This window comes from Cyprinodon variegatus, unplaced genomic scaffold, assembly GCF_000732505.1.
Source record: "Cyprinodon variegatus isolate N-32 unplaced genomic scaffold, C_variegatus-1.0 Scaffold1783, whole genome shotgun sequence".
NCBI lineage: Eukaryota > Metazoa > Chordata > Actinopteri > Cyprinodontiformes > Cyprinodontidae > Cyprinodon > Cyprinodon variegatus.
In genome coordinates this window covers 23,626-44,427 of record NW_015152236.1, presented here as the reverse complement: position 1 = coordinate 44,427, position 20,802 = coordinate 23,626, and the positions used below count along the sequence as shown (strand labels likewise).

Here is a 20,802-nt window from a genome sequence, read left to right as displayed (position 1 = left end):
TTTAACTGAGAACAACATAAGTCACGTAAATAAATTAACTTGTTGACTTCTTGTTAACTTGTGTCATAAAAAGTTTAGCATAATGAGTCAGGACTCTGCAATGGCCCATTATTTTTGCAACACGAACCGCCTTTTGTTTTAGGAAAAGTATTTAGAAGTACAACAGCAAAATCCTATCTTTTTTAGCTTTAGGACCCTGAAGAGATACACTGTGTGCAGAATTATTAGGCAAGTTGTATTTTTGGGGATTATTTTTATTATTGGGCCACAGTTGTGTTCTCAATACAACCTCCTATACAAGGCTTCACATTTGATACCAGCAATATCAAGTTGTAGTCAAGCATCACCATGTTTCAAATGACCAGGGTACCATTACCAAAACAAGGATAGCTTTTTTTCCTTTTTTCTTTTTGATGAAAGTTTATTTATTTATTTAATATTTTTTTGCTATACAGACCTTCATAAAAAGGCAGTATGTAGCACTGGGGTAGAAACTTCCTTTATGTGGTTCCAAGGCAAAGGAACACAGAGATCTCTGGGATTTGTGCATTTACAACCAAAGCAGGCAAAAGGTTAATCTCTCTCCCAGAATCAAAGCATTGGAAATATTTAATTAAATTATATTAAAAACCTTTATTCAACCAAAGCAGCAAGGCTGGTAGAGCAATCTTCTGGTACGGCATGATAGGTAAGTAAATTTCAGTTTTACACAGGAAGTCAGTAAAAATCTTTGGTCACTGGGTCGGATTTCTCAAAAAAGGTGAAAACAATCCAAACTCCGAGATAAATGAAAGGTGTGAAGTTTGTGTTTACTCAGTGTTAGTAAATATATGTTTGTGCTAATCAGATGTCTATAAATCAAGCTGGCACTTTGCATACCTCTCTCTGTTGAATTTGAGTGAATGCAAGACAGCGGGTCGTCTCTGGCGGAGGTTCCACAAGTGTAGTGTGTCGTCTGCACAGGCTGTTACCAGTGCCCCCTAAGGAACAAAAGAAAGACATTTTAATAGAAGTTTTGTGCACAAGTAGAGCAAGTTTATTGACTTTTGGCTTAAAGGGATAATTTACTTTGCTTTAAAGCGGTCATAGAATTATTAAATAGGGTATTTGGTGTCGGTCCTTAAGGTATCTGAATATGGTGTGTAACATTGGTTGGTCTGAAAATGGCATATTTGCTGTTCTATGAGCCCTAATGCAAGCCTGCTAAGCCCTAGAATGAAACGACAGGTTTCCTTCCTTTTATGGTATGCTCATGAAAATTTAGATGAGCTGTGCGCTGCTTGGTTGGTTTACAACGAGCAAAGCTGCTGAGCAAATCATCATGGCAACAAGCACTCACTCAATGAAACATCAAAATTGTTGATATGGTAGGGTGACCAGGCATACTCTTTTTCCCGAACATGTCCTACTTTTCATACCTAAAAAAATGTCCGGGGGAATTTCAAATTCGTGATTTTGGTCGACTACAGTGCAACGGTCCAGTCAGCGGCCCAGCAGTCGATACTTAATACGCCCCCCTCCTTTGGGCCAGTGAACCAGTGGGGTGGTCTGTATGTCAATTTTGGGGCGTGACAAAAGTACAGGCCAGAACCAAATAAGGCAAAATCCCCGAATTGACGTCAATTTGGTGCTTTGTTTGAATTCGCCCGTTTTACTGTGGAAGTTTAGAATTGTGAGATTTGCAGAGAAAGGAGGTGTCAATGGTGTTTGAACTTGTCTGTATGTCCATTTCACCCACTGAACTATCGTTAGTCATCTATGACAATGCAAACTCTGTTTTGCATTATATGACCCCTTTAAGTGACGTTCTGTTAGTTGTTTTTGTAGAAAAGTGAAAAAAATCCTCAGAGGTCAAAGGTACACATTTAATTTAAGCCAGTAATATTATTTTAGAATACAAATTAAGAGTGTTATGCTAGATTTAGGATTAGGAAAGTGAAAGCCGTTTCTAAAATAGATAGTTTATATACAGTTTAAAACTTTGAGGGACACTTTCTACAAGTATTTCTGAAACTCAAGTTTTTGATCATGTATACTCCACAATGTAAATACCAATGAATAAGATATGCAGTTCAAAAAGAAATGAAATTAGGTCACTGACTTTTGCGCTTTGAAACATTATCATAACATTAAACATTATAACATTAAGGACCTACTGTAAGCTTCCTTAGGAAGTATATTCTGCTCTATCCCTTCTTGTTGACGGCTTCATGGTTGTGTCTCCAGTCTAGTTTGTTGTTCAATTGAACACCAATGTATTTATACTCCTCAAACACCTCCACTTCTACTCCCATTATGTTAAAGGGTTTCAACTTGCTCTTGTTTCTTCTTAAATCTACAATTATCTCCCTTTTTTTGTTGACATTCAGGATCAGATGCCACAAAGCGGTTCACCAACTTTCTGTGCTCAGCTTCATGTCCATCTTTGATGCACCAATGATTGCAGAGTCATCTGAGTGTTTCTGCAGATGACTGGACTCTTTCTGGTACTTAAAGTCAGACATGTCCAGGGTAAAAAGGACTGGAGAGAGTACTGGCCCCTTTGGCGCTCCTGTGCTGCTGACTACTTGATTAGACAGCTGACCCTTCAGTCCAACAAACTGTGGTCCGTTTGTCAGGTAGTCTTTCCAGGTGATAGTTGATCCCTACAACTGACGTTTCTCACAAGTCAGTCAGGCTAAATAGTATTAAATGCACACAAAAGAACATGATCCTCACAGTAGTCTGCCTTATCTAAATGACAGTGGGTTTGTTGAAGCAGGTGTATGATGGAATCATCTACTCCAACTCCACAGCGATAAGAAAACAGGGGGTCCTCATAGCTGTCTCTCTAGGACCTTCATGATGTGGGATGTTGGGGCAACAGGTCTATAGCCACTGATGACTGTTGGCTGAGTCTTCTTTAGCACCTGAACAAGGAAGGAGGTCTTCCATATCACTGGAACTGTCTCCAAGGTCAGACTAAAGGTGAAGAGATGCTGTAGAATCCCACAGGCTCTCAGGACTATGGGGCGGACACCATCAGGACCTGGTGACTTATTTTGATTCAGTCTCTCCAATTGCCTCTTTACTTGACTTCTAGAGATAGACAGGTGAAAGGTGGAGGGAGCAACATCACCTTCTGATTTGGCTGATAACAAACTAATAGAAGCAGGAGAGAATCAATGGCAGAGGAGGGCTGGATGTCCATGTGACTGAGGGCAGGACAGAAAGATGCTGAGATTTTTTCCTGAAGAATGTAGTGAGTTCATCGGCTCTGTCCAGACTTCCATCTGTCTGATCATCCTTCTGCTTAAAGCCTCTGATCTTCTTCATCCCTGTCATTGTTCTGCAAGAGTTTGTTTTCCAGCCATTTCCTGTATGCCTCCGTGCTTCCTCTTATCTTGAACTTAAGTTCCTTCTGTATACTCTTCATTAATTTCCTGTCTCCGTTCTAAATGGCCTGCTTTTTCTCATGTTATCTAAACTATAGTAAATTTAAGCGTGAATTTAATTAAGCAAATAAACAAATGACCCTGATCTCAAAATGCAATGAAAATGACAGACTAAAAAAACTAACTAAAAAAACCTAAACAAAAAACTGCAACAAAACATGTATTTTCATAAAAAAATAACTAATGCAGAAAATGTATAGCACAAGAAATCTGCTCACATTGCTACAATTTGCAAAGCACAAAATGTAGAACAACACATTTCCATCAGTTTGTATTGTCAGGAGTAAGCCAGATTTCCATGTTTGTTTGTAGCAAATCCTACTGGCTTTCAAACTTGGACCTGGAACAGAGTTTAAGATGGTTTGGAAGTCTTTCAAGTTTAAGCCTCATACGTCATTTGGGCTTGGCATTGCTAAACAGCAGCAACTGTTTTTGCTTTACTGTTTTCCCCTTAAATTTTTTTTTAATGCAGCAAAACAGTTCTAGAAAAGCTTATCTGTTTGAGTGCTACCAGTTTTTCTTCACAATTAATCAATTTCCTCTTATATTAAGGATACATTTCTGTCCAAATGTTTTATGAGTAACCATTCCAAGCATCTAAATGTACCACTAATGACCATTGTGGCAAATTTTTGGACCACAAGCTTTAATGCTTTTAAGATCAAATAACAGGTACCGGTAATAAGAAAAGCTTCACGCAGCACAGGTACTGTACTCGTTTCCTTAACAGACAAAGCACAGCTTGTGTCATCTAAGAATTGAGTGGATCAAAAAGTAGGTGCAGCACAGATACATTTTCTCTTTATTCCACAGAACTTAGACACCCAGTGCATCTCTGAGTCCACAGGAATAACTCAAATAACTCTACAGTCAGTGACTTTCCACAAAGAACAAAAATATTTAGCAAATATCTTTGATCTTTAAAGAGAAGATTAATACCAAGATAATTGTTTGTCTGATCTACAATTTAGAAGCATGAAGGCAAAGGACATTTAAAAGTTTCCATAACTGCTTCTCTTATCAGTCTCTGGTAGAGAGGTTTTCTACCCACAGTCTGTTTTGTCTGCATCATTGATCAAAGAAACTAAACAATAGAATGAAAAACACTTGCTTTGTCATAGTTACTGGCTCAGAGCCCATAGTTCTAGTTATGGAAAGGGATGTGGTGTCTATACTGCTAGACATGATGGAAAAAACAATACATCCTTCAGCTCTGCTATTAGGCAGACATTACATGTAATATAAGAATATTTGCATTATCAATCATTAAAAAAAGAAAAGATCCTGAGACTTTACTTTATTTGATTTATTCCCTTTAATTTTTTTTACCTTATTTGTTTAATAAACGTGTGTTTCTTATTATCATTTGGTAGTAATCTTTCATATTTAATTGTTTTTATTCTACATTGGTTGTTGTATACTTCCTTCCTTCCTTCCTTCCTTCCTTCCTTCCTTCCTTCCTTCCTTCCTTCCTTCATGAATAAATTAATGAATTAGCATGACCAAAAATGTTAATAATGCAAAGTAAGACCAGCAAACGTTAATACCAGCTTCATAATGAGAAAAGTAAATTCATGGTAAAGTCACATGATATTAGTGATATCATGGCGTCAGCCCAACGTCTTAAGAAAATTGCTATTACAGTTGAATCCCACTGCGGCTGTGCTACCAGAACATCATCTCAAAAGACTGGAGCCCAGGGAGAATTAGCCTTAGATTACAAATTTAATCATGGGATTAAAGACTGTAATGTAGCATGGACTGCTTCCAACTGATTTCCATATTGGTGACATTTCCCGCCAACTCTAAAAATCTGTCTTAGAGTTTATATTTTAGAAATTAGCAACACAGTTTAGAAAAGAATTGGGATTGATTGTATGCCCTGATTATAGTACATCAGTAAAAACCTTATTACCCCTCTCTGTTTACATTGTTTATCCTGCTTTTTATAGTTTCCCTGATTTTTTTCTCTAAGATTTTTATGAAACAGAACTACAATGGTATTAAAAAGCTCTGTGTGAATGAAATAAAAAAAAATGGAAAGAAGTATACATCTTTACCAGCTGTATTCATACAGAAAGGGTTGGATGCATCTAATCAATGAGCTTAGTTTGGTCTGAAGATAGTTTGGTAAGTCAAAAGAGTGAGTGGTTAGTGCAATTGTACATTTTCAACAGCTTTCCATTTAGTGTGACTTCTTTTCTTCCTTGCTTACCATGTAATTGCACCCTTGGGGATGGATTAAAGCTGTTTTGCATTGAATGAATTAGTAATTTCCAATTAAGCATAAATGAATTTGACAAATGGATATGCAAACTTTCAGAGGGAAAATATTTGCAAAATAATTATTCACACAGTTGGGGCTCTGCAAAGATTTTACCTCTCATTGGTGTGCATGATAATTCTTAGAATTACATATCCAATACAGAACATATTTGGAAAATCTAGTTAGATAACAAAGTCAAAATAATGTACCAGGAGGCGTTTTTACATAAATATTTAAATCATTTTTATATTGTAATGTACAGTTTTTATATGTTTATCCAACATGCTGTTTCCCTGTACAAGTCTTAGTACACTACATTTAATCAGCATATACTTAAAAAAGCAACTCTTGCACATACTGAAAGTATGCAAAGGGGATAAAAGACATGTTGACTGGAAATTAATAAGACATAATCCCATTTGTCTTACTCACACCCTAGTGGACTTTGAATAAGACAAATAAGACTCTGTCTCACAGCATACATAAAAACTGAGGTTGGGTTTCAAGAAAAACAAATAAAATGTAAAACAATGAAAAGAAAAAGCTTTTAAATGTGTTTCATAGATTCAGGCTTACCTCATTAATGAGAAACTGAAGTTGAAGAACAGCGGCTCCGCTCTCATGTTGACAGTAGCAGTCCACCCCGGGTCGGCCCAGTCTGATGGCATTACAGAGTCAAGGAAGACTATATGATGTGATATTAGTTTATTATAGTTTATATTAGTTTATTTATATTAGTTTATTATATCATAACTCCAGCCTGGTTTGAAATTTCATTAAAGAAAATGGTAACTTAGCTTGACTAAGTAAAAGCAAGACATTCTTAAATATAGATTCTGACAAAATAATCCTAGGGTTAGGATGACAACGCACAGTTTGTAACTTTGCTCAAAGAATGGTGTTGTCTTCTATCCTGACTCAGCAATTAGAAAAGAAAAATGTTGTGCACTTGGATGACAATTTATCTTTGGGAGACAGAATCACCACATTGTAGTCCATATTTGATATATTTTCTTTGTAAGATGATTTCAGTCACAACCTTCCGAAAACTTTAAAAACTTCCTCTGTTTATATCTTAGTGAATAAGTTCTTCAGACTTTACTGTCCAGTGATGCTGCAAAACTCCATGGCAAACAATAGCCTGATAAAACCATATTTTCTTCTGAGCAGATAATCTAGGCCAGATAGAAACCTGAGCCTCATCTATTAGCTTGGGGGTTTGGGGATGTCTCAGAAACATTAATTCAGTATGGGAAAATACATCAAACTGTGATGCATGTTAGGAGGGAAATAGCATTGCATAATGGATGTTAACTTTTACCTGCACCTGCTATTTGTCTGCTTCTGCTGTCTATTGAGAAGAAAATAATATAATTTTAACCACTGTTCTTTAGTTTCACTTCGGTATATTCTAATTATATCTGTACACACAGACATATACTATACATATACACATACATATACACATATATACATACATACTGTATATATATATATATATATATATATATATATATATATATATATATATATATATATATATATATATATACATATACACACACACATACACACATATATCTATATATATATATAGATATATGTATGTATGTGAGAGAGAGAGAGGTATTTTAATTTTTGCAAAGAATTTTGCAAAACGCCACTTTCCTTGATCAGGTTGAGTGGTGATGTGAGGCAGTACAGTACAATATAAACAGTATAGTTTGATGAGAAAAGGTAACACTGTGTCCCTCTTTCTGTTGCACACTAATATTAAATGTACACTTTGTTCCAGTCATTCTGGCAATTTTGGACCTTACATGGAAAAAGCCTTTAATTTAAGAAAATGAGGGTTAAACAGTGTGCTTTTGAAGCTATGATTTGGCCCTGTTTAGGATTACAGCTGCACAGATAATGGTGCCATCAATAATAGGCTCACTCTGAGACCTTTGAGTAAAATGGAACTAGAATTATACTGAATTCGCTATATTAAAAAGATCTTGATGTGGTTTAGTTTTCAAAATGCTCCTTCAGCTTCAGCTCACTGTGTTTTTTATTGTAACTTTGGTCTGAAGAACTTACAAAATGAAGTACTTAATTGCAAAATGTTATTTATGAAAACAAATTCTGAATGTAGGGTGTGCATTTTTTTAATCCTCCTTTCTCTTACTTACAATTCATTGTAATTTGTCTGTTACAGTTGATAGGATTTCATAGAAATTATTCTATGAGTTACAAAAAAGTATTCTTTCATTATCATTATTTATTTCATGCCATTATTAGTTGCTTTATTCTATTAAAGACTAATTCTACATGAATTAACTGTATAAAAATAGCTCTTGAAGACCAAACAAATCTGCAACAAATCTATAGGAAAAGCACTGGAGAGCACAGGGAGTTCACCATTTCTAATCAAACATATTTTAAAATACGTGAGAATTAGCAGGATGAGGGACATTAAGAATGAAGTTTTCTTTACTATCAAATTTGCTGGCTATCCATGGTATATGGCTATAACCTAAATATATTGTATATAGTATATAGTATGTTTTATATTGTATTGAGCTATGGTTCTGTATTCTTTGTATATATATCTAATTTGTGTGCACCATTAACACCAAGTCATATTCCTTGTAAGTGCACACCTACTTGGCAATAAATCTGATTCTGAGTCGGTATATGCATTGGAAGGATTTATGCAACCAACTATGTTTATTTTTGCAATTGTATTCTTCTTGCATCTCTTTAGATATATATTAAATTTTATATATATATATTAATTCACTGGCACAAAACATTGAATACAGGATCAGTTTTACCTTGATAGATTAAGCTATTGCTGTATCTTACTGACTGATGTGACACTACTTAAAGAAGAAGCATATGAAGTTTATCAAGGATATACGATTTATTACTGACACATTTTTTTTTTTTTCTTTTTGTTTGTTTAATTTTTACGGTGGTGTTTAAATTTTACCCTGAATAATAATAAAAGAAATTATCCACTTTCTCTGGTTCTATACAAACCTAAATTGTTAACAAATTTTATCAGCAGAAGCGATTTTGTTTTGTTTGTTTCTTTATTTCATGAGCATATGAAATGTTGTGTTCTATAACAAAACACACTGAATGATGTGGCTGGTCGACTCACCCTCCCCTTTTTCCCCAAAGAGATTTCTGTCACCCTTGTTTAACATCACTGGATTCCGATTACACCTTTTGCAAACAGCTAAAGGCAAGGTGATTGTCTGAGCTGTAATCAAATCTATGCTCACTTGACTGACAGTGGGAAAGAATATTGTTTCTAATATAAAATTGCACTACCATAAGATTTAGAATGAAACGAAACTCTTTTTGTTGAAGATAGATATATAGAGCATTGGAAGAAAATATAGGTCTTCTGAAAAGCTTTTTTTAAATGCTGAAAAGCTGTTTTATGTCATACATTTCAGTTCATCAATTTATATAACTACGTACATTTTGTGCAGTTAAACATCTAAAGTTATGCTTTATTAGTATCCAGACAGTTGTCAAAATAGCTAATATATCCATATAATTGATTATACGAAATGTATTAACCAAATATTCTTATTTGTGTCCAAAACTATTTAAACAGACCCCTTTATGTTTGCCCAAATCATCACTCAGCAATTTTAAAGTCTGCAACCATGTTGATTTATACCAGAGAATAAAAAGGATGCCCTTTTTCCCCACAAGAAAACACAAGAGGAATTTTTGAAAGAATATTCCCCATCATCCAACTGGACAAGATTAAACAAAATACTGAACTGCTATCATATCATATCCAGAAGTGAGTGCAGAACACAGCAAAGAAAGACAACAGTGTCATCACCTGGAATGACTTTGCCCCATTAAAGAAATAAAAATATAGTTTGCATACATTAAATATTTATTTTTTTACAGAAATAATTAAAGAATAAAACATGCTGCTGAATTTAAATGGCATTCAGTAACATTACAACCCTAGCATGCAACCTTAAAGAAAGGGTTGTTAGGGCAGTGTGTTTATTCTTTTACACTTTTGCAGTATACCGTGAAGCCAACAAGCCTGAAACCTTTACTATTTCTAGATGGACTTATCACATTTGCAGTAGCAGGTGCACCCATTGACTTAGATACGCTGAACTGCAGAACCAGACAACAGATTGCTGGTGCACTGGGGAGGATGTTCTCTGGCCATTCAAGGTTAGAATACAGCAACAATTTTAGGTTACAGTCAGGATTCATGCCTTTGGTGGGTGTGTCCCAGGAGACAGAGCGATGATCCACTGATTAAAAGGTCAGTGGTTTGATCTCTGACTTCTCGGTGCGCATGAAGATGTGTCCTCTGGCAAGATAATGATGTGCTCAACAGAGATAGGAAGAGAGAGAGTGTGTGTTGACGTGTGTGAGTGTCTGGCAGAGAAAGGAGGAAATTGTGTAAAAGCTTCATATAAATGCAGACTACTCACAGGTCTGAAAGTAAGAAATCCACAATCTTGTAAGCATCTTCCCCATGAACATAATCCTTAATCTTGAATCCATCAATAATCTATTTCTTGGCTTGTATCTCTTAAAGACATGGTTGCATAAAACTCATAGCATATCATTTTATGGGTAATTGTTATTTTTTTAAATTATTTATTCATGTAGTTTTCTGGTTATTTCTCATATTATAGTTAGAAATCTGTAAGTAATCTAATTTCAGCATCTTAACTATTACATTTGTGGATTTTAATTTATCTGGAGCAGACAGTAGACATTATGTTGATGACATTGTCTAAAAAGTGTGCCCTTGAGAACTTATGGGTGTTGCATGACAACAGCTAAGGGATCAGTGCACAAATATCTTGTTGTTATAGACGGAGACTGCTACACAGCTGCTGCTCCGGTGAAAAAGACTGAAATAATGGTCATAGGTGTTAGAGGCAGACACATGTGTACGCTTTGCACATCTATCTTTGGAGCACAGCTGTCACATGATAATCTCAAAATGCATTGTTCTATGGATGGGGTAATTCATTATACAGCGTGAGGCCAAAACTTAAGCAAATTTTTTTCTTTTTTTTTAAATAGATAACTGTTATTGTTTATTCCAAAAAATTAATAAAGAAATTTTCAAATTTTTTTATTAACTATTTACTGTAAAATTTCTATTTGCATTAAAGTATCAATACCTCTTGGATTTTTACATATTTTTTCATGAAGTAACCACAAGATTTAGCATATTTTATTTAGATTTTATGATAAACAAAGCAGTGCATAGAGAAGTGAAAAACTAAAAAAAAATACAAAGCTGGCTCCCTGGTTTATTGCAGACAGAAAATGGCACTCTGCATGCCTATGGGAATCATACCTAGTCTGGAAAAAACTGTTTACTGCTGTATAAGAAGACCCTTTATAAAGTAAGAGCAGCATATTTCTCCTCATTAATAGACGAAAATAGGAATATTACTAGATATCTTTTTAATACAGTTGCCAAACATGTTTGTGACCACTAACAATATATTAAACTTTTTGTAGAGTTTTAACCCGGCTCTAGAGCTGCATTTGATACAGTTAATCATAATATTCCTTTAGAAAGCCTAACAGAGCACTTCACTCTCAATCTAAAGGTTTACTAGTAGTTTCTAGAATTTCTAAAAGTAGAATGGGAGGCAGACCTTTTTAGTAATCAGTCTCCTCTCCTCTGGAACCAACTACAAGTTTAGGCCCCTGAGGCAGACACCCTGTCTACTTTTAAGGCAAGGCTTAAAACTTTTCATTTTGGCTCAGGTATCTTACACCAAAATAAAGGGAAACCAAAATTAAACCTAGTGCTGGCTGTAGGAATTGATTTTTACAGCTGAGCCAAGCAGATAAGATGTGTGCAGCCAAGTGTTAGTTACCATATCGTGCCGCTACAAAATTTAGTGTCTGAGTCCAAACTTCACCTTTTAACAAAAAAATTACCATGGACTAAACTTGAACAATTCTCTTAAAAACTATCAATATAGTCTTAATGAGCTAATAGGCTCAGTAAGACTGTTTTTTTCTGTTCCATTTTGTTCTCTTGACATGGCAATCTTGTAGAAATATCCCCCAAAGACTTAAAGCTACATTTTTCAGTGAACTTGTAATGGCTTAAACTGTTATTCGATCAGGGGGTCTAAATCTAAAGGTACAGTGCATTTTGATTTACATTTCCTCTGTGTGAAAACTCTGTGTGATTTTTCTTCCACCTTTCAGACATAGCCTATTTTTTTTATTGTTTTCAATTTATAAAAGAAGACATTGAAGGCTGTGCTTCGATGATAGAATGGGGCAAAAAGAAAAAAAAAAAATATATATATATATATATATATATATAAGGAAGAGCAGAAGTATTATAGCTTGCTCACCTTTAATTCCCCCTGCTTTTTTTTTTTAGAATGGCCCTATTCTGAATCGACTTTACTAAACAACCGGTACACAAAAGAACGGGAAAATAAAAATCAACATTTCAAGCTTGCTAAGTGAATAGAGGTGTTTTTGTGGCCATGCACCCATGTCTAGACTTTAAACCACAAAAGAAATATCTACGATTCGACCTACGGTGACGCACAATCTGAAAAGAAGAGGCCTGTCCAAATAAAGCAGTCAATACGTGTTTCTGTTTTGAAAGCCCATGCTGCAGGTGGCTTCCAAGCAATCAAAGGCTGAAAAAAAATACTCTAAGGCTAGTGTTCGACAAAATAGTACAATAAATTTTGTTAAGGCTGTTGAAACCAACACTGTCAAGACCAAAAAAATAAAAAATAGACCCGTTTGCACCTGTCAAAATCTAAGATGAAAAAATATATATATATTTTAAAATAGTAAATTGTTTTTAGAGTTCTTTTTCCTATCCAGTTTTCTTAAAATATACTGTAAACATAACTATAGTTGTCCGGATTAGATGCTTTTTCAAGGGCAATTCTTTATCTCATTTGTTGAGATAAAGAACAGCAAGAAAAAACACAGCCTTTTTATTTAATTGGTGAATTGCTGGTTCAATCATATCTGCAAATGCTACATAAGACTCAATACTCCTGTCAAAAACCCAGAGGTCATGCAAAACATTGTCCTAAAAAATATTCATATCTCCTAATTTATTTTTTGTCAAATCTCATTTATAGATGTCAATATATTTTATTGGGATTTGATGCAACTGACCTTCACAAAGTGATGGACCAGTTTGAAGTGGAATAAAAAGAATAAACTTCTGAGTACTTTAAAATTTCTCTTTATCCGCCTTTACAGTGACACTACTGAATAAAATGCAGTGCAACCAATTCGCTTCATAAGTTGCCCAATTATTACAGTTCTATGAAAGAACTCTATAGGCAAGACATGACGTTTTATAGACATTCATGCACGGTTAAATTGAAAAAAAAACAAAAAAACATTTTACATACATCATCCATAGTGCTCTTCAAACCATTATCCCAAGCTAACAAAATAATATATGGTAAAACTGCAAACTTATACAAGGTGGCCTTCCCAACTAAACTGACAGACGGTGCAAGGAGAGCACTTATCAGTGAAGCAGACAAGAGGCCCAGGGCAACTCTAGTGGGAGGACCAGAGATCAGCAGGGGTAAACTGTTGACACAACTATTAGTTACATTACAAATCGCTGGCCTCTGTGGATGTTTGGCATGAAGAACCATTGAGAAAGAAAGGACAGTTACCTTTGAATATTGCAACAGGAACAAAAACTTTTGATATGTGGATGGTAAAAGGGTAGGAGTAGGTAAACAACCTACAAGTACAGGAAAAGTTACATTAAATATGTAAAAGTATATTCGTATAAGATTATAACATGTGATAAGACATTATAAATCCGCTTATGTCCAGTTTAAATTTTATTGCCATACTTATAGTTATACTATATTTCATTATTTTGAATATTTTTATTTTTTGATCCCCGTTGCCTTGCAGCCAGCAGGTTCTGGGTTTGATTCTCAGCCCGAGGTCTTTCTGCATGGAGTTTGCGTGTTTCCTCTGTGCATGTGTGGGTTCTCTCCAGGTACTTCGGCTTCCTCTCACAGGCCAAAAACCTGACTGTAAGGTTAATTGACTTTTCTAAATTGTGCTTAGGTGTGAGTGTGTGTTTGTGTTTATGGTTTCGTGTCTTTGTTACCTCTTTGTTGCCCTGCGACAGACTAGTGACCTGTCCAGGGCGTACCCGCCACTCGAACATAGACTGCCAGAGATACAGTATGCACCGGCCACACCGCGACCCTGACAGGACTAAGCGGGAGAAGATGATGGATGGATGAATATGCTTATTTTTCCTGGTTGTGTAATTTTATTCCTGACATTTCTATTTTAGACCACTATACCAGTTAAAATAGATTTTGTTACTATAATTCTTTTCACTGAAGTTCTAATTTGCAAACTTTAAAGACTACATTTAAAGTTCCCAAACGCTTTTACAGTACAAGAATGAAGAGAACTGATCAGAACATATTTACTTAAGTTTAAGGCCAGGGTAAGTCAAGAGCATTTGTAGACGTGCTGACTAAATTAGTGTGAAGATGAACGTCTCTATCTTTGTGTGATTCAAGAACAAACTTCAAAGGGAATGGTAGACTCAAACGGTCTCTCTGCCAGTCTCCATCATCCTCTACCCGAAGGGCAAGTCTTTGTGAACTCCACATTCAGATTCCCATCACGCTAGGGACTGCATCAAAACACACAAGCCACTGTCAAAATATAAGCTGATGTGAAGGTGTAGTCACCTATATCCAAGCTGGATAAAGACAATGTTGCTGCAGGCTGAGAGAATGACAGAGAGTAATTGCTTTTTGAAGAATCTGATTAATTTTGAAAAAAGACATGTAACCATATAAATTTGTGTAAAAATGTACTCTGTTAAACATCAACAGTTGCTGTTAAGTTGAACATTTAATGTAGAAGTATGAAGGGGACAGTGCATTCTACAAACTGTTTCCTTATACGTATAGCATCACTGATCAGAGTAACAACTGTGCTTGAAACAAATTCCGACACCCTCTCAGCAAGGAAGAGCACAAAGAAAGTGTCCTCTGAGTCACTGAAGTGGAGGCTTTTTAATGACTGTGGGAACATATTTTTTTACCAAAGTAAACTTGCTGATGATAAGTGTCAGCTCAGAAGATCAACTAGTTTATCCTTTTCCCCTCACATACACTGGCAGTAATAACATATTTCATCATTTTATCATGGTTAACTTTTGATTTAAAGCAACAAATACATTTTTAAAGATTAATTTGTTTCGGTAATTGTAATTTTTCTGCATGAATTAAACTTAGCTTTAATCAACGAGTTAGTATTAAAACACTTTTATCACAATTGCCATTCATTTTAATGTTTTACATATAACAAACCCACTTAGGCTTGTAGCCTATTAGCAGGTGGTTCCTGTGATATATTTTAAGTTAAAAGTTGCACACATCATATTAAAAATGGTATAAGCTTTGTTAATTGAATGTTTGTAATTAAATTATACTAAAATTTGACTGTCATGTTTTAGGATGGCCGTGCACTCAGATGTGATTGACAAATGGACTGACAATGAAACAAACATGGGGAGTGATCACAGAGATGACAGTTTTGCAAAAATCCAGATGTCATACAAAGTCGCTGCATGCCTGTCTGACAGCTTAATTCACAAATAGAGGTGTCATATGTTTTTAAAGTGTATGCTGGTCTGACAACGTATGCTTGTCAGACAGATATAACTATCGGCTTGTTCGTCACCAATGGACTGGACAGAAGAATTGAGGAGGCCAGCAGCCCTAAGCAAATACTTTAAATTACTTAAAACACTCTGTGTTGTAATTTTGCTCTAATCTAATGTGTAGTGTCAAAAATAATTATATAAAAGAACTGCTGTTTTAAGCAGCTTATATCGCCAGACATTTACCTCTCGAAACACGTTAAAAAAAAGTAAAAAATATATGGTTATCTCTATCTCAGTGCAACTTCACATTAAGCTCTAGGATAAACCCTTGATTCCATCCAGTTCCCATAAAACTGTCTGCAGCAGAAAACATAATAAATGATACTTCAGTCATACCCTCCAGTATAAATCTTGCTTTACTGTTTGATACTTCCAGTCAATACACCAACGCTAATCCAAATCCAAACAAAAGGCACATTTATTTCCAACTTAAAAAATACAATTATCTCAAACATTTCCCATATCCAACATCTTCCTGCATTCATTGTATCTTCTGTTGCAATTTAAAGCCCATTCATTCCTGCCTAATTCACCCTGTGCCTTTTTTCCTCCGTTTGTTTATTTGACACTTGCACCACAAAATTGTGCTCTACAGGAAATAAGGAAATTATCTTTTCGTATATTGCTTTCCCACTTTGCCTCAATCCGTGACCAAACAGCAGACTGCGACGCACTTTCAGGAGATTAACAGAGCTCTACCTCAGTGGTTAAATTTACAGCACCCCTCACAGGTTAGCTGTTGCACCTAGTTTACTGCCATTTTTGTAAATTCACTCTTAGACTATGACAGAACCTATTGTATTGCAGTCCCCTGGTGCTTTCCTTCAACTGCCAGCTCTAAACAATTTCTTTATTTTCTTGAAAAAAGATTATAGAGTACTTACAAAAATAGGATGGATTCCATAAAGTTTCCCATAAATGCATTTCTGTATTTAGTAATAAAAAAAACAAAAATGTTTAATATTGATGGAACATTTATTTTCCAAAACACCTTATAATTTTCCTGTCTGATAAAAAAAAAAAAAAAAAGATTGCATTGGCGTTTAGCTATATTTAGGGTCTTGACTACATTTTCGGGGCTCAAAGACAAGTGAATAAAAAAAAAAATCTTACTTAAACCGTTTTACATTTTATGTTGGAAACAAAATCAGTAATGAACATCAATGAGATTTTGTGTGCCAAGAAAGTGTGGCAGGCTTGTATTATTAGTCACTGAGTCAATACTCAGCAAAACAATTTTCAAGTTATATTTAATTTTGTTTGGGATATTTGTTTACCTTTACATACCTAGAGATTTAAGACTAAGTTCCTGCTTGTTAAGTTTTTTTTAGCTATATGTTAAAGGAACAATAAATGATACAATTACTGTAAAATTAACAAAAATCATTCACCTGGGATCCTCTCCGTTAACAATGTTTTCTCTCCTTTTTAAAACTACAGGTACAATGCAGAATGTATACATACTTTGATGTGGTGTGTTCAATCCGGTCCCTAAGAATGCCCAGCGTTGCTAAAACAAAGCACAGTATTTGGTACTGTATCTTAATTTGTCAAAAGAGCAGCAGCCCTTTAACAGGAAATCTAAGAAGAGAGAATCAGAAATAGTCTGAAAAATTCCTAAGAAGCCTTAACATATTTCAAAAGTGTTAGCACAGTGACTTGCTGTGACCGAATCGTCTTCACTCGTCAACCTGCATGAGACTCTACGAAGCATATGTGTGACGCCATGTATTTGTACATGAATGTGTGTGTGTTTATTCCTGTCTAGGCATCAGAGTGAGGAGCAGTTTTCCAATTTCACCATAACACTGAGTACAGGTTGTTGTAAAGTGAGGAAATTTTGTTGTTTCTCAAAAGCTATTCTTCCAATAGTTAGATTTGGAGCCAGGGTGTCAGTTGGTTTAGCATAGGGTGAGGTATACACTGGTAATAGGACATAAAATGCATTGAAAATGACTGAAAATCAATGGAAATCAAAGGGAGACAACATGGTCCTCAATATGAGTGTGTGTGTGTGTTTAGTGGGGTGCCAAATGTTTTCCGATTTGAAATGCTAGGTGTTATTAATGAGTTCTCCTTTGTGTTGCAAGTAAGTAACCATCCACCTTAGGTTTGAGCCTGAAGCCATTAACCTCTAACATATGGCATATGGTGTATTTTTTTGTGCCACCAACACCAAGGTGTGTGCAATGCAAACCTGCTCAAAAATTGTCTGGCGCATGCTAAACCCCTGCTCCACTTCTTTCCTGCAGGAGCTCATGCATGCTTGGCCGGATCCCTGCTGGCACTGCACTCCTTGAGCTTGCTCGGCTCCATCTTTGTGCTCATGACTTGTTTAACTGTATGTTAACGCAACCCACCAACCAGCAAATCCGAGACAGGCCTTATTTTACTATCTAAAAGGGTTTTTCTGCTGTAATGGAGCCTAGGCATACTTTTAATGCACACGACTCTGCCAAGTCTTACCGGTACATTCAGACTACCATGTCACCTGGATTTACCTCAGCCAATCTTCTCCTGCTCTCCAGGCCTCCTCAATAGTCAAAAGCATCCGAGTCTCTCCTTCAAAAGGGGCTTCATTAGGGTCCTGTTCCTTCTTCCAAACAGCTGCAACCCCCCCACCCCTTCACCACCCTATTGTATCTCATACTCAGTTCAGCTCCCTTCCTCCGTCATCTTCCGATTATGAAATAATGTTCATCTCCAACTCTTCTACCAGGGACTAAGCACCAAAAATGATTTTTATTAATTTATATCAATATATTCTAATTGCCTTCCTGTCTCCTTCTGAGTCCCTCCATATTGAAATGCCCTTAATTTATCAGCATGCATTTACTACAGACTAACAAGTCTTAGAAAGAATAATCACATTCATATGTAGTGTTCACTTTCATTTAAGAAGTTTAAGTAATTGTTTGATGCTTTTTAGGTCATTTAGGTCAAAGATATGTCTAAACTAAACGTGATATAAAAAAGAAATCATATATTGCGTAAACGTCAAATGTGCAACTAAAAAACACAAGCATTTAGTTTTTAGGCTGAAACAATGAATTAGATTAATAGTTAAAATAATCGTCAACTAATTTAGCAATTGATTAATCATTAACTGGAGTATAGAGACTAAAGCAGAGATCTCTTAGATTTAAAAAATATAAATTTACAGCAGAAACTGATCCATATGATATAACAATTGTTGTATATTAAATTGTTAAATCGACAGACTTTAATGTTGCTGTTCAGAGCAAATAAGCTTTTAAAAGCAGTTCATTTCTAAGAAGTTCTACGTGGTAATAATCCTTTAAAAGAAATTACAAGCAGATTTACATAATGACTTTGATAGCCCCTAGTAGCAAGATTTTTTTCAAAAATTCCCAAACAATTGTTTTTTTTAATTTTATTTTATTCATAAACTTATCTTTTCTTTCTCTCTCTTCCTGCTTCTGAGTCTTGATGCATTTTCCAAACAGGCTATGGGTCGAAACAAGACCCTAGCAGGTAGGGGAGGGAGGCACCAGGGACAAAAAAAAGGAAAGAGGTCCACCTTTTTCTTCAGCAAATATGTTTTTTTTAATATTATTTGTTTGTTGTTTTTGCTTATATCAAGGAACAAGTCTCGTGTTGATGGTAAATAAGTGTTCATCAAGGCTGCAAGTTAAATTGTTGCGAACAACAATTTAACCTCTGACTGGGACAAGTAACTGCTGCTAATATAATGATGACCAATCCCCAGTTGTTGTCCAATATCCCCACATATTGCTGCAACCTTGTAATAAAAATAGCCAATAAAAATTTTTACTTTAAAAGTAAAAAAAAAGAAAACTAAACAACAATAGGTATTGAAAAGAGCAGGAATAACAGGAATAATTATGTTTGTCTGTTAAATGTAAAACAGTGCTATAAAGTACCTTTGACAGAGAAATAGTGCTGTGAATGTAATTGTATAATTCTAGTGAAAAACTATTTTGGAGGAGCTGTTGCAGTAAGCTATACAAAGTTTTACAATTAGAGATTTTATTTCTGCCCAGCTGGCTTCCTATGAAGCCTTATTTAAGTACCTTGGAGAGTGCCAATATTCAAGTGGTAATATTTTCTTTGGTTATCTTTTAATGTCTACAAATTAGACATTAATGATATGCTAAGATTAAATTATTTTAGGATATGTAAATAACTGATTGGAACTTGTTAAGTCAGATTTGGTACACATGTACTTTGCAGCTCCTCCTATGAAGCTGGTGTTAAGACATTTACACACAGTGCACTGAATAAATCAACAGCTTATTTTTCTTCTTTTCTTCACTGCCAAAAATTACATTTAGACTTAATTTTCATGTTGAAGGGAACTATGTTTTGAAAAGACTTCTAATAAAGAATGTGAAAATTTTTACAAATGTTGAGGTTCACATGCATATCCTTTGCATTTTGATTGCTGTGGATTGCACAAGCCCCTTCTCTAAAATAAAACGTAAACAAAATTATGATACCATCCAAACTCTTTCCTGTGTAGAAGGTGTTCTCAGGCCAGAACCTTCAGGTATCTAAAAATTATACTCAATGACCAAAAGAGTGTGGGTAGGTCCACACTGCTTTCTTGATATTTTAACTATATTTAGATTTTTTTTCATCATGCCACACAAGAAATAATTGTTATTTTTTTTATTAAAGAAAAAATGAAAAAAAAAAAACACTTGAAAGCATTATGTCGCGTCATATCCTAGGATTTAGAACAAAGATACAGTGTTGTTCATTCTAACTAATCTAAACAGATAACGTCTTGCATCACATGATGTTAGAGGGGGAAAAAATTGTCTCATTTTACAAAATGTAACTGGTTTTATATGCACTTACAGGACCTACTGTATTTATGTTTCAAAATGGTCTTTGTAGCTATTTTTACAGCATTACCGAAAATTGTTCATATCAATCCTTTTATCATCAAAGTTTTAATCCCTGTTTATTTTGAACTCCTTCATAGTTGTCATAATTTAATTAACATTTCAAATAGATTGAAATGTTAATTAAAACCACTGGCATGACAGCAGGTTATGTTTCCTTGGAAGCAGTTCTCCATCCACAGGGCTTGGCTGCCAGTTCAAAGGACTGACATTCAAACTCTATCTTGATTAAAGCAGTGCATTTCCTAAACATATGGCCACAGAGGTTTTTAATGAACTAGTCCCAAAACATCCTCTTTTAATTCTCTCAATTATTATTCAAAAGCCCAGGCTGGTCATTTGTAAAAAAGACTGGACTCACTTAATCCACCTGCATCCTGATTATCCCCTTTTATATCCAATCCTTTAAAATATCTGTGCATCTCCTATTTGAATTCAAGTGTGTGTATATATATATATATATATATATATATATATATATAT

At 35.1% G+C, this 20,802-nt stretch overlaps 1 protein-coding gene across 1 annotated transcript in view; it reads right to left on the bottom strand.

Moving 5' to 3' along the window:
* The window catches only part of LOC107104537 (syntaxin-binding protein 5-like), a gene marked incomplete at its 5' end in the record, with an annotated part of 87,114 nt that overhangs the window by 44,031 nt on the left and 22,281 nt on the right, over nucleotides 1-20,802 (bottom strand). Inside the window, 2 exons of the mRNA XM_015404549.1 lie at nucleotides 880-980; nucleotides 6,277-6,358. Coding sequence (XP_015260035.1) covers nucleotides 880-980; nucleotides 6,277-6,358 — 183 coding nt within the window. The remainder of the gene's footprint in view (nucleotides 1-879; nucleotides 981-6,276; nucleotides 6,359-20,802) is intronic.